The 22,638-nt window shown below is 30.4% G+C and overlaps 1 protein-coding gene across 1 annotated transcript; it reads left to right on the forward strand.

Annotated features, from left to right (window-relative positions):
* The first annotated feature begins 8,826 nt into the window (after window positions 1-8,826).
* Window positions 8,827-10,493, forward strand: LOC106453277 (pentatricopeptide repeat-containing protein At3g60960, mitochondrial-like). Its single transcript, XM_013895542.3, has one exon. It carries the CDS (start codon window positions 9,094-9,096, stop codon window positions 10,399-10,401), a length of 1,308 nt encoding a protein of 435 aa, XP_013750996.1. The 5' UTR covers window positions 8,827-9,093; the 3' UTR covers window positions 10,402-10,493.
* The last annotated feature ends 12,145 nt before the right edge of the window (window positions 10,494-22,638 follow it).

Here is a 22,638-nt window from a genome sequence, read left to right on the forward strand (position 1 = left end):
AGCAGCTATTCATTTTATAGACTCATCTCACCTTGGTGCTTCATATATTAATCTTATACGCAATCTGAAAAGAAAAAAAAAATACATTTTAATCTCTTATTATTTTATTCAATAGTCCTTTTGGTTGATTAAATATCATATCTTTAACCTTCACATGTAATACATACATAGTTGTTGTTCGATATTGGTCTGACTCTTACCTTTTTAGAATCAAAGCTTTATATAGAAACTATAATGTGCTTATCTGCTCCGTATCTCACTCCAGTTGGTATAATTCCATATGTGGTATAATATAAAGAGATAAAGTCATAAAACCCTTGAAAATATAGATTTAGTCCGGTCTTGAGATGCTGTGAGCGCGCATATTTGTAATCAGTATTATGTTAAATTAATTAACAAAATAACGGACCACGAAAAGACTCGCAACCATACGGTGCGGTGCCCACTTTTCATGTTTATCAGACCAAAATAATATATGAAAAAAATTTCATGCCAACTAATACTTCTCTTCTTTTTCCTCTCTTGTTTGATTATAATACTATTCTTTATTTTGGTATTTTCTTCAAATGTCTGAGATTTTGCTTGCAAAATAATCACCAGTGTTATTATTATCAACTATCATTAACTAAGTGTAATTTAAAAAAATTATATTTCATGAACTTATATAAGAAAATCTTTGTACGTATTCGCCTAGTTAGTATGCATATTAAACTGTCAACTATAGAAATTTCATAATTTACTAAAATAATAAATTGATAGAAAAGTTGATCTTAACATTATAAAACCAGTTATTTATCGTTTTAAGATCAGATTTCTTTTGAATCATTAATGTCTGAGACAATCAGAACAAAACTTGTGAAGAAAATCAACGGTCTGGAGAAACATACGAATTTCTCTGACTTCTTCGCCATGCAAATCCATCCAGCAACAAAGCATAGTACTCAACAAGCTTGTCGTCTTCAGAGAGCTTGGCAGGAGCTATACGCCTGAGTTAGCCATCTTCTCTTCACTGTTTTTTCTTTAAAAAATGGTCACACTCCCTTTCTTACTTGTCACAACTGTAAGCCAAAAACGGAAAGCCTCAGACGGCGCATGTTGGTAACCGCGCGTGGAGACAAAGGGCCAAACGACGCATGTGTCCGAGTCAGTTTTGTTGAATTTTTATTTTATTTTGAAAAAATCACACTGTTTCTAGTATTTAAAAACTGGAATGGAAAAAGACCATCCTAGTACAAACTAATCTAATAATAATAACTTATCAGCTAATCTACACAACAATAACTAATTAGTATCAAAATCACCAAATTTATATACTAATTAGAACACTGCAACTTGCTCCACACGCACGGTAGAGGAGGATCAGCACACTTTTTTTGTATTGTTCTATAGTAAATTATCGAGGAATTATTTTCCTCTCCTAGTACACACTCTATAGTAGAGTAAGGCTTAACCAAAGATTCGCGTTTGCTCCACACGCGTAGGGAAAATCTTTAGACACGAACAAAGAAAAAAAAAACCTTATTATATTATCATGGCACTCAGCATTTGCCTTATTGTATTTAATCAGAATTTATGAAAAAAATATCTAAAAAGTATTTTTTCACACTCCTGATCGTGGACTATGCACATCCAAACTTATACATGTTTTATACTATGTTTTTAAAACAAAAAAAAAAGACTTTAAAATTTTTATTTCTACTATAAAGCTAAACAACAATATGAAAAGGATTGATATTTTATGTGTGAGATAAACAAATTTCCGGACCGAAAGATTTCAAATTATACAGAAACGCATTATACTCATAAGAAAGATAATATTTTTTGCATTTAAAAAATTGATTAATAGTTAAATAATCAATACTAGATGAAAGGAGCGTACCTTTTGAGGTAAAAAGGAGTGAAAGAGAGAGAGAGTGTACGGCGACAGGATCCACAAGATCATAGTAACCGTTTCTTCTCTGAATTGTTTTTTGTTCCTATCTTCGTTTCATCATCAGACCCAGACAATAAAGTAGAGAGCAAAGAGAGTAGTAAATTTTTATTTATTTATTTTATCATTTCATTTTCTTTTTAAATTTTTGATTTTTTTTAATGTTTATTGGAAAATACATTGTTCAATATTTTAGCCATACTAATAGTTGGGTTTTTGTTTTTAAAAAGTTTTTGAAGTAGTGATTATTAGAGATTATTAGTAAAACGAACGACTAGCCGCTTATGATAGAAAGTTAGACTTTCGAGACATGTTTAGTATTACTATACAAATTTGCTCCATATAGTGTTTATGTTACTCGCAAAGTAGAGAGCAAAGAGAGGACATAGGAGTATAATATATAAAAAAAATTCTGCTTTTAAATGTGCTCAATATAACATAGTTACAATTTTGATGGTTTACACGCGCCGATCGATAGTGTTCGTGTTACATAGTAATACGATCCCATAAGAAAATAAGAACCTCTTGTCACGTGAGACTAAAACCATGGTGTTGTCTCACTCATTTTAAATGCAATGATTAGTAATGTGATTTTAATGTTTATTATTAAAAGAGATATAGGGAAGGAACATTTTCTTTTATTATTATCGTATGATCTTGTGAGTGTATTATGTGATTAATTTGATTTGAGGAGACTATGATTGATCTGTTTGATTGGAGATCAAGTGACTGTAGCCTTATATAAATTATACTATTATATAGTTTTATATTTAGACAGAAACCAAAAGAAAAAGAACTCTGGTCAAAATAATATCTTATTATATTATCATGGGACTTAGCATTTGCCTGTTTTTTTATTTAATCAGAATTTATAAAAAGTTATCTAAAAAAAAAAAGAATCCTTATTGTTTTCTCTGACTCTCTCGCACATTTTTTTGTTCCTGTTTTTGTAATGGCATACTCTCTTTGTGATCTTACAAATCCATAAATTAATTGGTAACAGACAAAAACGAAACAGGCCATATGGTGGTGATCATTTGCATAGTATCTGTAATTCTTAATTTTTATTGGCAACCGTGCATGTAAGGAAACGAGCATTTTTGATTTTAGAAGTGCATTTTTTATTTGTTTTAAAAAAGTTGGTTACCAAATGTCGACTCCCTGCTTCGGGATTGAAAGATCACTAAAGTTATTATTATGTGGGTCCCCGATGTCGGAACAGAAAACAACACACAACTTTTTTTTGTCCCAAAGCTAGTAATTTTCGTCTCCTCTCTATTCCGTACACTGTCTCTCTCTCTCTCTCCGCGAAAGAAAAAAGTGGTCCACATTATATATAAACTCACTCCCTCTCTTTCATTCTTCTCCTTCTTCTTCATCCGCTTCATCTGAAACTTTTTCTTTTATCTCTCTCAAACATGGCGTTTTCTTTACTCTCCTCTCTCTCGCGATCCAGAATGGGATTTGTTAGGGTACTACCAGCAGTGAAGAAGCTTTTGGGTGCAACAAGTGTAGCCATGACCACCACCACCGCACAGAAGCGAGTTTTTACGTCTGGTGGGTCGTCTTTGTCCTTGTGGCGCGTCTTAAGGCCGTGGGAAACTAATCTGCAGGTCCTTTTTTGGCTCTTTAAGCTGTCTATATTATATAACTCCTCTGTTTTAGCTTGGATTATTATATATATATATATATATATATGCTATTTACTAATTATGGATTTAATATTGCTTGTCATCGTTTTAGTAATCACATTTCTTGTCTAAAAAAAACTCAATGATGATAAAAGAAAAACATCGACAATGACTCATACTCTAATATAATATTCTAATAAGAGATCTGTATTTAGAATATGACTTGCGCTTCCTTTCACAGGCAAAGAGAACTGACGCCAATGTCTTGCAACTGCTCTGGAAGGTAATTAATATATCTTCTCGCCAAATATGTAACTTTAAACTTAAATTCTATTTCACCTACATGTGTATGCTTGTTGTTAATATATGATAGCTAATAGCGTTTTAAAAATTATTGTGTGGTAATATCTCGTAGGCATGTCTTACGGGAGCTGGTCCTGATGGAAAGCACACAGCTACTGAGTCCACAAAGCTTGTACCCACAAGGTACGTACTTTGATTTCCTTTCCTTGAATGTTGCTTTAGTTGTTCTGTTTCATGATGACAAGTTATTACAGGTTTGCTCCCATGGATCTTTGCATCAATCCCCGTACTCTGCACTTTGGCGGCTCTAAGCTTCTTACTCGAGTGTCTCCCTATCGCCTCTTCACATCAACTCCCGGAGGAGGTGGTGGAGATGCTCCTCCTCCTCTTTCAAGAAAAGAGAGAAAGGCTGCTGAAGAAGAGGAGCACTGGAAGAGATTGTTGGACATAGAAGCAGCAAAGGAAGCTGTTGAAGACAAATATGCTGTCTTCAAGATTCTGTACGTCATGACTGATTTGTCTAACCGTGAGGCAGCACAAGTTACTTCCGGCGACCTGGCAAGACAAATCCACGCCCTGGCACTAACCTCAGGTATTTTGGTCTTTTACGGATCTGCATCCCTCAAAGTGAGGATCGGTGTCCCCAAACTATACCGGTTTTGGATTAAAGAGGCAATTGCAAAGGACCCTCGCTCAGTTCCAACCCCCAACTTTGAGAAACACTTCAAGAGTACCGACCCACGAAAATACTAGCTAGCTTTAAGGTATTTCAATTCTTGTTTCATTCAATCCAAATTTTATATAGATTTTTTTTTTTTTTTTTTTGAGTCTGATTTTTCCATCCATGTCTCATTGATCAGGTAAGCAAAAGAAGAAGAAGAATGTCAGTCAGTTAGATGGAAGAGATTTTAATTTTGTCAGTTTGAAACATTTTAGTTCATGGACTACTTTTAAGCTCAACAATGCTTTCGGATACAGTGTGTTTAGTTTCTTGTTGCTTTATAAGGATTTGCTTATTTTCTCAGTTATCTTTGTGCATTGATCACAAGTCTCTCTAGAATGCTTAGGATAATAACCTATAGACTTTTTGTAAACAACATGAACATATTTCTTCATGCATAGGAACTCTCATCCCGAACCCACGTTTCAGCTTATCAACCCTGAGACCATGTAGCAATATCAAACTCACATACATCAACTTTAAAGTCAAGGCAAAAGAGATTTTACAAGATTGAAGGACCTCGAGTACCAGCTGCCATTTTCACCAAACGTTCAGCTACCAAAACATCACTTTCATGAAGCTATTTTTTCACCATACTCGCAAATCCACCCTTCCTGCTCCTTACATCCTCTTCTCTACAGAGTCTTGAGACACTCCTTTGTTTTGAGAGTAGTAGTCACTAACGTCCATCCTCAATTAGAACTGTCTTGCTCAATGTCACCCTGTTCTGATCGAGAGTTTCTTCTTCTTCTTCTTCCTCTCTTGCTGAAGCAGGATCAGTTGAGAGAATGAGTTTCTTATTATCAGAAAAGGAGAAATCAATCAAACAAGAGCACGCTCCACAGGCGCAGTCTCGGTTGCTTTCTCGTAGCAGAATCTGTTTTGTCTGGCAGTTTCAGAATCCTTTTACAGTTTAATTAAAAATGGTACACCACCAGCTACAGGGTATAGACTAGGCGAGCTATTGTTATAACTTATAACGACATGGAGCTGTCCATGGCTATTTTCAGCCTCGATATTGTTTTAAAACCGTGTGTGGCTGATTAATGTAGTTTAGCAAAACACATTCTTACTTATGCTAATCTACAATGGAATTTCTTAAAAAAAGTTTCTTCAAATTAAGATTACGGGAATGTTTGTATGCCTGGAGGATTCCGGTCGAGATAGAAAGATATTGGCTTATGTAATACCATGTCGTTCTCGCCAAAGCGAAGAGAATTTGTAACGAGATGATTTTTTTTTTAACTTATATAAAAAGCAAAATTTTCGCCTCCTGAATTTCACATTGCAAGAAAAAAAGAGAATATATGTAAGGCCAAATAATTATGCCCTCATCGTATGGATTAAACATCTTTTATTTTGAAGCAGAGGGTTGGAGTAAAACATAAAAAGTTTTTAAAATTTTGCTAAAAAAAAAAAACAGGTTTTGAATGTAAACAAAATAATCAGCTCTTCATTAAGATAGAGACAAGCCTTAGATTTGCATCGACCATCATGTTAGCAGTTTCCAAAGCATCATCGAGTCTCCCAGCCTTTAGATAGGCGTTGATCATTTCTTGGAATGTGGATACTTTGTAAGCAGATGGATCATGCTTGTTCAACAATCCAGCCAAGATCAACTTTGCGTGTGACAAAGTATTCCCATCTTGGCAACACCTAGAGATGACGTTGGAGAAAGGAGCATGATTGAATTTGCACGTTGTAATGAAATCTTCTATCTTTCTCACTTTTTGCAGTGTGTCGATGGCTTCATTTGTCATCCGGAGTTGGTAACGAAAAAACTGATTCATCATAAAACGTATATGCTCTGAGTGGTCAGTGAAACGAAGATTTTTGACCAGGGACCAAGCTTCGGTTTCCTTACCGTACTTAGACAAGAGTTGGAAGAGTGGTCTTATGGAAGCATCTTCAATCTTTTCTGATACCAAACAAGTGTAAATCTCCATTGCTTTCTCATCCTCACCTTTACTGAAATAATACTCAATGAGAGAAACCGTTACCGCGGTTTTGGTTACCGTTGGATAACCAACGTTGTTACTACTAATAACCTCCTCACAACAAAGTGCCCAGGCTTTGTCAAAATCACTCTGATCCAAGAATACAGAGTCGTACTTGTCCGGATTATTCAGAGAGAAGATATCTTTAACCAGATCCAGAGCTTCATCAATCTTCCCGGAAAGGAACAAAGCTTTGGTCAAGATACGGTACGTTTGGTAATCAAGAGGAGCATCATCATGGTGATGGAGTTGAAGAGCTACATGGGCATGGCCGTCGTCGCAAAGAGCTTTGACGATGTGGTTGCAACAATCAACGCTGAGACTGATGTTGGATTGGTTGAAAAAGTAATGGAAGAGATGATAGGCGTCCATGTAACGCTTGGCCTCGCACAAGGCTGCGATTATAAGGTCACAAGTAGCGGTTGTTGTTTCGGTGCGAGTAGTGGTGAAAGCGGTGAAGCGTGCGTACTCCACGGCGGTGTCGAGATCAGAGAGATTCTGGATCAACAACTTAACCGTTGAGTATAGATGGCTCTCATCGTAATATTGATTCTTGGGCGGCGAGATGATGACATCTCCTCCTCCTCCTAGGATGATGGGGTAAGGAGGAGGGTTTGAGACAAGACACTTGTTTAATTCCAAACGTTTGGCTTCTGCTTCATATTTCGCGTAGGAAATGAGATTCCTTTTCTCCCTAGCTCTCGACTGAAGGTTGAGGCAATTGAGGCCATAATAGAGTTTGGGATCACGGTCACGGATACTAAATTTAAAGATGAGGCTTAAGAGCTCTCTGTAACGTTTGGCATCATATAAGGCTGTGACTACAAGCTCACATATAGCGCTTCTGGTTGCCCTGCGACTTTTTACAACAAAAGGAGAGCGTGCGTACTCCACAGCCTTATCTAGTTCTGAGCTACCTATCAAGGATCTCACCCTCCTGTATACACTCTTCTCATCTTCACATTGGGAGGAGAAGTGACGACTTAAAAGAGAAGGAGACTTTGGGAGAGTGCGGTGCCGGAGTAACATCATCATCATCTTGGAGAAGCAGAGGCCTCTTAGAACTGTTACGCAATATACTCTTGTTTTAATTTCATTTATAAATCCCATGCATGCATGGAAAGACGTCTGCGAAAATATATCCCTATATTTTGACATTACGACTTTGCTTCAAACAAAGGTAACAATATATTTATTTAGAATATATTTTAGATTCCTGCCGATTCGCCCTCTGACTTTGTTTCCACTCCAAGTCAAGTCTTTTAAAGTTGAACCGAAAACAAGGTTCGACCATGATGTAGCCGGATTCAATCTTATTACTGGTTTAACTATGAACCAGTCATGTAACCAGATTAAATTTCTTTTTTTTTTTTGTAAAAAAGCCAAATTAAATTTCAACACTATTAAACTGAATAAATCATTAAAATATACTCTATTCGAGATGATATGGAGGGAAATGAATGACAGGAATCATCTCAAGAAGCCAAGACAAGCATAGCCAATTGGCTAAGATTATTGACAAGACAATTCGCGACCCAATCATGGCCACAAGATATTGGGAGAAACCGCGTTTGAGAAGTCTTATGCAAGACTGGTTTATAACTCATACTTAAATCAGATTTTTTCTTACATAATTTCTTATGCATTTCTTTTATTGATGATTAATAAATTTAACATTTCATCAAAAAAAAATTGAACATGCATGAATATGGCCGTAAATCATACATCACAATAGATGAGATTAACAACACAACTTCCAAACTAATCTCAAGTGTTAGACAATATATTTTTATATTATTTTACGGTAAGTATATCGTTTGAACAATATGTGGTGATTTTGTCACTAAGACCATCATTATCCGAAGCTCTTAAGGATCCATTTCCCAGTTAATCGTCTTTTTGTTGCATCTCTCTATTATTATATCTGTGAAACTCTATGACTATGTTGTAATTTCTACGAGGTAAGATATTTTATATTCATGACAATCATACTAGTATATTGCTCATAATTGTGGTTGTAGTTTTTTCTTGATAATTTAAGAAAGTTTTTTTAATATCAAGATTATTAATTATCTTCCTTACTCTCTCTCTCTCTCTCTAGTATAATATCTTCTTAGTTTTTCCCTCTTTAGTATAATAAATTTCCGATTATATTGTAAAATATATCAATGATTAAAAATGAATTTTTATGATATTATATCATTCCTTCTTTTTTGGTTGGTAAAGGAAGGAAAATATATTATTGAACTATCGATCCTTGAGTTTGCATCTATTCCAAGGTAATATAATATTTCCCCATAACATCAAATTATTGAAATAGGAAATGGTTATAAATCAAATCTTTCTATAAGAGATAAGGACATATCTTTGAGCTAAATATAATATAATTATCGATATACATAATACATAAACCCTAGGACTCTAATCATATCGTTGTATAAGTAGCGCAGTACAAACACACACAGTTCATCAGAACGAATACAAATCTTTGAAAACGATACCTCTGGAGCGATGTCCCTAACCCGCCGCATTAACCTTGTGGTTGGCCTCTCAAAGTCTCTACAATTCTCAAATCGTCGTCACATGTCCACCGGCGTGGCCTCAGCTACCGTGGCACGCTACCCGCTTGGAAAAGACCTCTCCTGGCTTCCCAGGAACCCGACGTCCGAGGATGTAAACCGGGCGGCGGATCTCGTAAAGGGGCGTCCGGTTTCTCTGCTATACAGAGTCTTGACGATGATTGAGCTTTCAGATGTCGACGGAGCCGTTGAGTTGGCTCGTCTCTGTGTCTTGAAAGACGATAGTCGTCGCCACGACACCATCCTCATATGCAACGCCGTCATCGGGGCCATGTGCCAAGCGAAACGTTTCGAACAAGGCATCGGTCTGTTCCATTACTTCTTCAACGAGAATAACATCGTCCCTAACATCGCCTCGTTCAACTACGTGATCAAAGCCTTTTGTGAGCTAGGCCGTGTCGACGACGCCCTTCAACTCTACCGTCACGCTGCTCGGTTCGGTCCCGACAAAGAGACATTCAGTCTTTTGACTCAAGCCTTGGTCCACGCCTATGGCTACGAGGAAGCTGGAATATTCGTGGGATTAAGTAGATGCTTAACTACGGCGGATGATTGGACGCCCATGCTCATTGAGATTCGTGGGCGCTTGGATCAGATGAATGCTGAAGATGCTGATGATTACTTTCACACGAATAGGCTGAAGTTCGATGATGATGATGATGATGGAGTTTTCAAATCGATTGCTACGATATTTGTGGAATATTGGCTCAAACATGGCAATGAAGAGAAAGCAATGGAGTGCTATAGCACTATCCGTACTTGGGAAAGCTTGCCTGCCACCACCGGGAACACCCTTTTAAGGATTTTGCTAGAAAATTGCAAGAGAACTGAGGCTGGGGCCTTGATCGAAGTAAATGCTAAGGACTTGTACCACAACATGTTGAAAAAACACAAACGTTTTGATTCAGAGACCATTAACATAATGGTGGACTACTGGTTCGATATTGGCGAGGTTAACAAGGCCATGGAGACATTCAACGAGTCACAACAGGGAAGAAAGAGGATGGTTCGGTGTTATTGTAACGTGGTCGCTAGGCTTTGCGAGCGTGGGATGATGTCGGAGGCTGAAGGTTTGTTTGAGGACATGTGTTCAGACAAAGACTTGTCTCCTCCTGATGTGTCTACATTCAGATCCATGGTCAATGGATATGTTCGCGCTGGAAGAGTTGATGACGCCATCAAAACCTCGAACAAATTAGCAATTTTGAAACTGCGCAAGGTTTCTATTTATGAGGACTGATGTTAATTTACTTCCCTAATTAAGAGTTACTACTTGTCGCTGTATCGTTTTGCTTTTTACCTTGCTGTAGTTTGCGTTGACTATTGCTCTCATCATGCTCATTGCACCTTCGTGGTTGTCAAAAACCCAAGCTCAAGCACTAGAGTTAAACATTTACTTAAAATAATAATAATAAAAAATAATAACATTTACTGATCAGACGTTAAGAGGAATGACCGTAGATTTGTAACTTATAAAGTTATAAAACATGTTTTTTTTTTCTTTATAAAACATGTTTTTACATCAGTATTGCCACAACATTTACTCACCAAAGTGTTAGTAGTTTAGTAGTAGTGATAAGAATTTAGTTTTATTGCCTTGGGTTCCAATCATTTTGGGGACGAATGATTATTTTTTAAATCTGAATTTTAAAGTATAATTTCAGATCTACGAGAAAATATAGATTTAGAGCTAAGAATTTTCCTGGTAATAAAAAACATTTACGGTCATTTTATAATAGAAAGAAAATAACAAACTTGTCATAGTAGATCTATCTTTCCTTATTTTTTTTTTCTGATTTTCCTTTACAATAGAGAGAAAATATAGATGTTCTATTTTTTTATCAGTTAATTTAATAAAACTTCATATGCTCCTTAAATCAATGAACAAATCACAATAAAATCGTTATTTTAGAGAAACAAAGACAAAAAATATGTTAAACCTCTCTAAACCTCTCTGACCATAGTTGTATATTAGTTCATGATATAAATATGCATTAAAAAAATATAGTCATATTTTTTGAATTTTTTTCAAAATCTATGTGCTAACCCCTACAAAATATTCAGTTTTTCGGTAAACGGTTAATATACTTAAGCTGATAATCTTTAGTTTTTTTAAAAAAAATTTCTAACCACATTTTACATTTGTATTAATGTATTCTAAACTCTATTTCATGTTACATGGGCATCGTCTATTTTTTATCAGTTAATTTAGTAAAACTTCATATGCTCCCTAAATCAGTGGATAAATCACAATAAAATTCCTATTATAGAGAAACGGAGACAACAAAAGTTCCAAAACTCTCTGACCATAATCATATGTTAGTTCTTGATACAACTATGCATTAAAAAAATATTGTAATATTTTTTGAATTTTTTTCTCAAAATCTATGTGTTAACCCTTACAAAATATTCAGCTTTTCGATAAATGGTTAATATATTAAAGCCTATAATATTTAGCGTTGTTTTAAAATTTCTAACCAAATTCTATATTTGTATTAATGTATTAATGTATTCTACACTCTCTTTCAAGGTACATGGGCATCATTATATTTTTTTTATCAGTTAATTTATTAAGACTTCATATGCTCCCAAATCAATGGACAAACCACAATAAAATCTCTATTCTAGAGAAACGGAGACAACAAAGATTCCAAACCTCTATGACCATCATCATATGTTAGTTCATAATACAAATATGCATTAAAAATATAGTGAAATATTTTTCGAATTTTTCTCAAAATCTATGTGTTAACCCTTACAAAATATTCAGCTTTTCGATAAATAGTTAATATACTGAAGCCTATAATCTTTAGTGTTATTTTAAACTTTCTAACCACATTCTACATTTATATTAATATATTCTAAACTCTCTTTCATGGTACATGGACATCACTATAGTTTTTAAAGGTTCCAAAACTCTCTGACCATAATCATATGTTAATTCTTGATACAACTATGCATTAAAACAATATTGTAATTTCTTAAAAATATTTTTCAAAATCTACGTATTAACCACTTCAAAATATTCAATTTTTCGATAAATGGTTAATATATTGAAGCCTATAATATTTAGTGGTTTTTTAAAATTTCTAACCACATTCTACATTTGAATTAATGTATTCTAAACTCTCTTATATCGTACATGGGCATCGTTCTATTTTTTTTATCGATTAATTTATAAGACTTCATATGCTCCCCAAATTATTGGACAAACCACAATAAAATCCCTATTCTAGAGAAACAGAGATAACAAAGGCTCCAAACTTCTCCGGCCATCATCATATGTTAGTTCATGATACAACTATGCATTAAAACCATATTGTAATATTTTATTAATTTTCTTCAAAATCTATGTGTTAACCCCTACAAAATATTCAGTTTTTCGGTAAATGGTTAATATACTGAAGCCTATAATCTTTAATGTTTTTTTTAAATTTCAAACCATATTTTATATTTGAATTAATTTATTCTAAACTCTCTTATATGGTACCTCGACATCGTTCAATTCTAAATGCTCTATATAATGAAATTTACACTCTTTAGTGTTGTTTAAAAATTTCTAACCACATTATATATTTATATTAATGTATGCTAAACTATCTTTCATGGTACATAGACTTCACAATATTTTTAAAAATTTTAATTTAATAAATTTTATATACTACTAAAATCTGTAAACTAAACACTATAAAATATATATTCTCTAGAGAAACGGACACAACATACATTTCAAACCTCTTTGACCATCATCATATGTCTGTTAAGAATGGAACTACGCAATAAAAAAAGATTGTCAAATTTTTTGATTTTTTCTCGAAATCTGAAGGTTAACCTCTACAAAATTGAGTTTTTTCGGGAATTGCAATATATATTGAAGTTTACATTCTTTAGTGCTGTTTAAAAATTTCTAACCACATTCTAAATTTGTATTAATGTATTGTAAACTCTCTATCATGGTACATAGACAGCACTATAGTTTTTAAAAATTTATTTCATAAATTTTATATACTACTTAAATCAGTGGACTAAACACTATAAAATATATATTCTCTAGTTAAACGGACACAACATACATTTCAAACCTCTTTGACCATCATCATATTTCTGTTAAGGATGCAACTATGAATAAAAAAAGATTGTCAAATTTTTTTTGATTTTTCTCAAAATGTGAAGGTTAATAACCCCCTACAAAATTGAGTTTTTTCGGTAATTGCAATACATATTGAAGTTTACACTCTTTAATGTTGTTTAAAAATTTCTAACCACATTCTACATTTGTATTAATGTATTGTAAACTCTCTTTCATGGTACATAGACATCACTGTAGTTTTTAAAAATTTAATTTAATAAATTTTATATACTACTTAAATCAGTGGAATAAACACTATAAAATATATATTCTCTAGAGAAAAGAACACAACATACATTTCAAACCTCTTTGACCATCATCATGTGTCTGTTAAAGATGCAACTATGCAATAAAAAAAGATTGTCAAATTTTTTGATTTTTTCTCAAAATTCGAAGGTTAACCCCTACAAAATTAAGTTTTTTCGGTAATTGCAATATATATTGAATTTTACATTCGTTAGTGCTGTTAAAAATTTCTAACCATATTCTACATTTGTATTAATGTATTGTAAACTCTCTTTCATGGTACATATACATCACTATAGCTTTTAAAATTTAATTTAATAAATTTTATATACTACTTAAATCAGTGAACTAAATACTATAAATTATATATTCTCTAAAGAAACTGACACAACATACATTTCAGACCTCTTTGACCATCATCATATATCTGTTAAGGATGCAACTATGCAATAAAAAAAATTGTCAAATTTTTTAATTTTTTAATTTTTTCTCAAAATCTGAAGGTTAACCCCTACAAAATTAAGTTTTTTCGGTGATTGCAATATATATTGAACTTTACATTCTTTAGTGCTGTTTAAAATTTCTAACTACATTCTAAATTTGTATTAATGTATTGTAAACTCTCTTTCATGGTACATAGACATCACTATAGTTTTAAAAAATTTAATTTAATAAATTTTATATACTACTTAAATCAGTAGACTAAACACTATAAAATATATATTCTCTAGAGAAACGGACACAACATACATTTCAAACCTCTTTGACCATCATCATATGTCTGTTAAGGATGCAACTATGCAATAAAAAAAAGATTGTCAAATTTTTTGATTTCTTCTTAAAATCTGAAGGTTAACCCCTACAAAATTGAGTTTTTTCGGTAATTGCAATACATATTGAAGTTTACATTCTTTAGAGCTGTTTAAGAATTTCTAAACACATTCTACATTTGTATTAATGTATTGTAAACTCTCTTTCATGGTACATAGACATCACTATAGTTTTTAAAAATTTAATTTAATAAATTTTATATACTATTTAAATCAGTGGACTAAACACTATAAAATATATATTCTCTAGTGAAACGGACACAACATACATTTCAAACCTCTTTGGCCATCATAATATGTCTTTTAAGGATGCAACTATGCAATAAAAAAAGATTGTCAAATTTTTTGATTTTTTCTCAAAACCTAAAGGTTAACCTCTACAAAATTGAGTTTTTTCGGTAATTGCAATATATATTGACGTTTACATTCTTAAATGCTGTTTAAAAATTTCTAAACATATTCTACATTTGTATTAATGTATTTTAAAATATCTTTCATGGAACATAGATATCACTACAGTTTTTAAAAAATTAATTTAATAAATTTTATATACTACTTAAATCAGTGGACTAAACACTCCAAAATATATATTCTCTAGAGAAACAGACAATAAATACATTTCAAACCTCTTTGACCATCATCATATGTCTCTTAAGGATGCAACTATGTAACAAAAAAGGATTGTCAAATTTTTTGATTTTTTCTCAAAATCTGAAAGTTAACCCCTACAAAATTGAGTTTTTTTCGGTAATTGCAATATATATTGACGTTTACATTCTTAAATGCTGTTTAAAAATTTCTAAACACATTCTACATTTGTATTAATGTATTTTAAAATCTCTTTCATGGTACATAGATATCACTACAGTTTTTAAAAATTTAATTTAATAAATTTTATATACTACTTAAATCAGTGAACTAAACACTATAAAATATATATTCTCTGGAGAAGCGGACAATAAATACATTTCAAACCTTTTTGACCATCATCATATGTCTGTTAAGGATGCAACTATGCATTTAAAAAAGATTCTCAAATTTTTTGAATTTTTCTCAAAATCTGAAAGCTAACCCTACAAAATTGAGTTTTTTTCGGTAATTGCAATACATATTGAAGTTTACATTCTTTAGATCTGTTTAAAAATTTCTAAACACATTCTGTATTTGTATTAATGTATTATAAACTCTCTTTCATGGTACATAGACATCACTATAGTTTTCAAAAATGTAATAAATTTTATATACTACTTAAATCAGTGGACTAAACACTATAAAATATATATTCTCTAGTGAAACAGACACAACATACATTTCAAACCTCTTTGACCATAATCATATGTCTGTTAAGGATGCAACTATGAAATAAAAAAGATTGTCAAAATTTTTGATTTTTTTCTCAAAATCTGAAGGTTAACCCCTACAAAACTGAGTTTTTTCGGTAATTGCAATATATATTGACGTTTACATTCTTAAATGCTGTTTAAAAATTTTTAAACACATTCTACATTTGTATTAATGTATTTTAAAGTCTCTTTCATGGTACATAGACATCACTACAGTTTTTAAAAATTTAATTTAATAAATTTTATATACTACTTAAATCAATGGATTAAACACTCCAAAATATATATTCTCTAGAGAAACGGACAATAAATACATTTCAAACATCTTTGACCAACATCATATGTCTCTTAAGGATGCAACTATGTAATAAAAAAGGATTGTCAAATGTTTTGATTTTTTCTCAAAATCTGAAAGTTAACCCCTACAAAATTGAGTTTTTTCCGGTAATTGCAATATATATTGAAGTTTACATTCTTAAATGTTGTTTAAAAATTTCTAAACACATTCTACGTTTGTATTAATGTATTGTAAACTCTATTTCATGGTACATAGACATTACTAGAGTTTAAAAAAATTAATTTAATAAATTTTATATGCTACTTAAATCAGTGGACTAAACACTATAAAATATATATTCTCTAGAGAAACGGACAATAAATACATTTCAAACCTCTTTGAACATCATCATATGTTTGTTAAGGATGCAACTATGCAATAAAAAAGATTTTCAAATTTTTTGAATTTTTCTCAAAATCTGAAGGCTAACCCCTACAAAATTGAGTTTTTTCGGTAATTGCAATACATATTGAAGTTTACATTCTTTAGAGCTGTTTAAAAATTTCTAAACACATTCTACATTTGTATTAATGTATTGTAAACTTTCATTCATGGTACATAGACATCACTATAGTTTTCAAAAATTTAATAAATTTTATATACTACTTAAATCAGTGGACTAAAGACTATAAAATATATATTCTCTAGTGAACGGACACAACATACATTTCAAACCTCTTTGACCATCATCATATGTCTGTTAAGGATGCAACTATGAAATAAAAAAAGATTGTCAAAATTTTTGATTTTTTCTCAAAATCTGAAGGTTAACCCCCTACAAAATTGAGTTTGTTTCGGTAATTGCAATATATACTGAAGTTTACATTCTTTAGAGCTGTTAAACATTTCTAACCACATTCTACATTTGTATTAATGTATTTTAAACTCCCTTTCATGGTACATAGATATCACTATAGTTTTTAAAAATTTAATTTAGTAAATTTTATATACTACTTAAATCAGTGGACTAAACACTATAAAATATATATTCTCTAGTGAAACGGACACAACAAACATTTCAAACCACTTTGACCATCATCATATGTCTGTTAAGGATGCAACTATGCAATAAAAAAATATTCTCAATTTTTTTGAATTTTTCTCAAAATCTAAAGGTTAACCCCTACAAAATCGAGTTTTTTTGGTAATTGAAATACATATTGAAGTTTACATTCTTTAGAGCTGTTTGAAAATTTCTAAACACATTCTACGTTTGTATTACTGTATTGTAAACTCTCTTTCATGGTACATAGACGTCACTATAGTTTTTAAAAATTAAATTTAATAAATTTTATATACTACTTAAATTAGTGAACTAAACACTATAAAATATATATTCTCTAGTGAAACGGACACAACAAACATTTCAAACCTCTTTGGCCATCATCATATGTCTATTAAGGATGCAATTATGCAATAAAAAAAGATTGTCAAATTTTTTGATATTTTTCTCAAAACCTAAAGGTTAACCCCTACAAAATTGAGTTTTTTTCGGTAATTGCAATATATATTGACGTTTACATTCTTAAATGCTGTTTAAAAATTTATAAACACATTGTACATTTGTATTAATGTATTTTAAAATCTCTTTCATGGTACATAGACATCACTATAGTTTTTAAAAATTTAAATTAATAAATTTTATATACTACTTAAATCAGTGGACTAAACACTCCAAAATAAATATTCTCTAGAGAAACGGACAATAAATACATTTTAAACCTCTTTGACCATCATCATATGTCTCTTAAGGATGCAACTATGTAATAAAAAAGGATTGTCAAATTTTTTGATTTTTTCTCCAAATCTGAAGGTTAACCCCCTACAAAATTGTATTTTTTCGATAATTGCAATATATATTGAAGTTTACATTCTTAAATGCTGTTTAAAAATTTCTAAACACATTCTACATTTGTGTTAATGTATTTTAAACTCTATTTCATGGTACATAGACATCACTAGAGTTTAAAAAAATTAAATATAATAAATTTTATATACTATTTAAATCGGTGGACTAAACATTATAAAATATATATTCTCTTGAGAAACAGACAATAAATACATTTCAAACCTATTTGAACATCATCATATGTCTGTTAAGGATGCAACTGTGCAATAAAAAAAGATTCTCAAATTTTTTGATTTTTTCTCCAAATCTGAAGGTTAACCCCTACAAAATTGAGTTTTTCGGTAATTGCAATACATATTGAAGTTTACATTCTTTAGAGCTGTTTAAAAATTTCTAAACATATTCTACTTTTGTATTAATGTATTGTAAACTCTCTTTCATGGTACATAGACATCACTATAGTTTTCAAAAATTTAATAAATTTTACATACTACTTAAATCAGTTGACTAAAGACTATAAAATATATATTCTCTAGTGAAACGGACACAACATACATTTCAAACCACTTTGACCATCATCATATGTCTGTTAAGGATGCAACAATGAAATAAAAAAAGATTGTCAAAATTTTTGATTTTTTCTTAAAATTTGAAGGTTAACACCCCTACAAAATTGAGTTTTTTCGGTAATTGCAATATATATTAAAGTTTACATTCTTTATAGCTGTTAAACATTTCTAACCACATTCTACATCTGTATTAATATATTGTAAACTCTCTTTCATGGTACATAGACATCACTATAGTTATTAAAAATTTAATTTAATAAATTTTATATACTACTTAAATCAGTGGACTAAACACTATAAAATATATATTCTCTAGTGAAATGGATACAACATACATTTCAAACCTCTTTGACCATCATCATATGTCTGTTAGGGATGCAACTATGCAATAAAAAATTATTCTCAATTTTTTTGAATTTTTCTCAAAATCTGAAGGTCTACAAAATCAAGTTTTTTCGTAATTGCAATACATATTGAAGTTTACATTCTTTAGAGCTGTTTAAAAATTTCTAAACACATTATACATTTGTATTAATGTATTGTAAACTCTCTTTCATGGTACATAGACATCACTATAGTTTTTAAAAATTTAATTTATTAAATTTTATATACTATTTAAATCAGTGAACTAAACACTATAAAATATATATTCTCTAGTGAAACAGACACAACATACATTTCAAACTTCTTTGGCCATCATCATATGTCTGTTAAGGATGCAACTATGCAATAATGAAAGATTGTCAAATTTTTTGATTTTTTCTCAAAACCTGAAGGTTAACCCCCTACAAAATTGAGTTTTTTCGGTAATTGCAACATATATTGACGTTTACATTTTTAAATGCTGTTTAAAAATTTTTAAACACATTCTACATTTGTATTAATCTATTGTAAACTTTACTTCATGGTACATAGACAGCACTAGAGTTTAAAAAAAAAATTTAATAAATTTTATATACTACTTAAATCAGTGGAATAAACACTATAAAATATATATTCTCTAGAGAAGCGGACAATAAATACATTTCAAACCTCTTTGACCATAATCATATATATGTTAAGGATGCAACTATGCAATACAAAAAATTGTCAAAATTTTTGATTTTTTCTCAAAATCTGAAGGTTAACCCCTACAAAATTGAATTTTTTCGGTAATTGCAATATATATTGAAGTTTACATTCTTAAATGCTGTTTAAAAATTTCTAAACACATTCTACATTTGTATTAATGTATTGTAAACTCTCTTTCATCCTACATAGACATCACTAGAGTTTTAAAAAAAATTAATTTAATAAATTTTATATACTACTTAAATAAGTGGACTAAACACTATAAACTATATATTCTCTTGAGAAACGGACACAACATACATTTCAAACCTCTTTGACCATCATCATATGTCTTTTAAGGATGCAACTATGCAATAAAAATATTGTCAAATTGTTTTAATTTTTTCTCAAAATCTGAAGGTTAACCACTACAAAATTGAGTTTTTTCGGTAATTGCAATATATATTACATTCTTAAATGCTGTTTAAAAATTTCTAAGAATATTCTACATTTTTATTAATGTATTGTAAACTCTGTTTCATGGTACATAGACATCACTTGAGTTTAAAAAAAAATTAATTTAATAACTTCTATATACTACTTAAATTAGTGGACTAAACACTATAAAGTATATATTCTCTAGAGAAATGGACAATAAATACATTTCAAACCTCTTTGACCATCATCATATGTCTTTTAAGGATGCAATTATGCAAAAAAAAAATATTGTTAAAGTTTTTGATTTTTTCTCAAAATCTGAAGGTACCCCTACAAAATTGAGTTTTTTCGGTAATTGCAATATATATTGAAGTTTGCAATCTTTAGAGCTGTTTAAAAATTTCTAAACACATTCTACATTTGTATTAATGTATTGTAAACTCTCTTTCATGGTACATAGACATCACTATATTTTTAAAAATTTTAATTTAATAAATTTTATTAACTACTTAAATCAGTGGACTAAACACAATAAAATATATATTCTCTAGTGAAACGGACACAACATACATTTCAAACCTATTTGACCATCATCATATATCTGTTAAAGATGCAACTATGCAATAAAAAAAGATTGTCAAATTTTTTGATTTTTTCTCAAAATCTGAAGGTTAACCCCTACAAAATTCAGTTTTTCGGTAATTGCAATACATATTGAAGTTTACATTCTTTAGAGCTGTTTAAAAATTTCTAAAAACATTCAAAATTTGTATTAATGTATTGTAAACTCTCTTTCATGGTACATAGACATCACTATAGTTTTTAAAATTTTAATTTAATAAATTTTATATACTGCTTAAATCAGTGGACTAAACACTATAAAATATATATTCTATAAAGAAACGGACAATAAATACATTTCAAACATCTTTGACCATCATCATATGTCTGTTAAGGATGCAACTATGCAATAAAAAAAGATTGTCAATTTTTTTGATTTTTTCTCAAAATTTGAAGGTTAACCCCTACAAGATTGAGTTTTTTCGGTAATTGCAATATATATTGAAGTTTACATTCTTTAGTGCTGTTTAAAAATTTATAAACACATTCTACATTTGTATTAATATATTGTAAACATTCTTTCATGGTACATAGACATCACAATAGTTTTAAAAAATTTAATTTAAAAAATTTTAAATACTATTTAAATCAGTGGACTAAACACTATAAAATATATATTCTCTAGTGAACCGGACACAACATACATTTCAAACCTCTTTGACCATCATCATATGTCTGTTAAGGATGCAACTATGCAATAAAAAAAATTCTCAAATTTTTTGATTTTTTCTCAAAACCTGAAGGTTAACCCCTACAAAATTGAGTTTTTTCGGTAATTGCAATATATATTGAATTTTACATTCTTTAGTGCTGTTTAAAAATTTATAAACACATTCTACATTTGTATTAATTTATTGTAAACATTCTTTCATGGTACATAGACATCACTATAGTTTTAAAAAATTTAATTTAATAAATTTTAAATACTATTTAAATCAGTGGACTAAACACTATAAAATATATATTCTCTAGTGAACCGGACACAACATACATTTCAAACCTCTTTGACCATCATCATATGTCTGTTAAGGATGCAACTATGCAATAAAAAAAATTGTCAAATTTTTTGATTTTTTCTCAAAACCTGAAGGTTAACCCCTACAAAATTGAGTTTTTTCGGTAATTGCAATATATATTGAATTTTACGTTCTTTAGTGATGTTTAAAAATTTCTAACCACATTCTACATTTGTATTAATATATTGTAAACTCTCCTTCATGGTACATAGAAATCACTAAGTTTTTTAAAATTTAATTTAATAAATTTTATATACTACTTAAATCAGTGGACTAAACACTATAAAATATATATTCTCTAGAGAAACGGACAATAAATACATTTCAAATCTCTTTGACTATCATTATATGTCTTTTAAGAATGCAACTATGCAATAAAAAAAGATTGTCAATTTTTTTGATTTTTTTCTCAAAACCTGAAGGTTAACTAACCCCTACAAAATTGAGTTTTTTCGGTAATTGCAATATATATTGAAGTTTACATTCTTAAATGCTGATTAAAAATTTCTAAACATATTCTACATTTGTATTAATGTATTGTAAACTCTGTTTCATGGTACATAGACATCACTACAGTTTTAAAAATTTTAATTTAATAAATTTTATATACTACTTAAATCAGTGGACTAAACACTATAAAATATATATTCTCTACAGAAACGGACAATAAATACATTTCAAACCTCTTTGGCCATCATAATATGTCTCATAAGGATGCAACTATGTAATAAAAAAGGATTGTCAAATTTTTTGATTTTTTCTCAAAATCTGAAGGTTAACCCCTACAAAATTGAGTTTTTTCGGTAATTGCAATATATATTGAAGTTTACATTCTTTAGAGCTGTTTAAAAATTTCTAAACACATTCTACATTTGTATTAATTTATTGTAAACTCTCTTTCATGGTACATAGACATCACTATAGTTTTTAAAATTTAATTTAGTAAATTTTATATACTACTTAAATCAGTGGACTAAACACTATAAAATATATATTCTCTAGTTAAACGGACACAACATACATTTCAAACTTCTTTGACCATCATCATA

This window comes from Brassica napus, chromosome A5, assembly GCF_020379485.1.
Source record: "Brassica napus cultivar Da-Ae chromosome A5, Da-Ae, whole genome shotgun sequence".
In the NCBI taxonomy this organism is placed as follows: Eukaryota; Viridiplantae; Streptophyta; class Magnoliopsida; order Brassicales; family Brassicaceae; genus Brassica; species Brassica napus.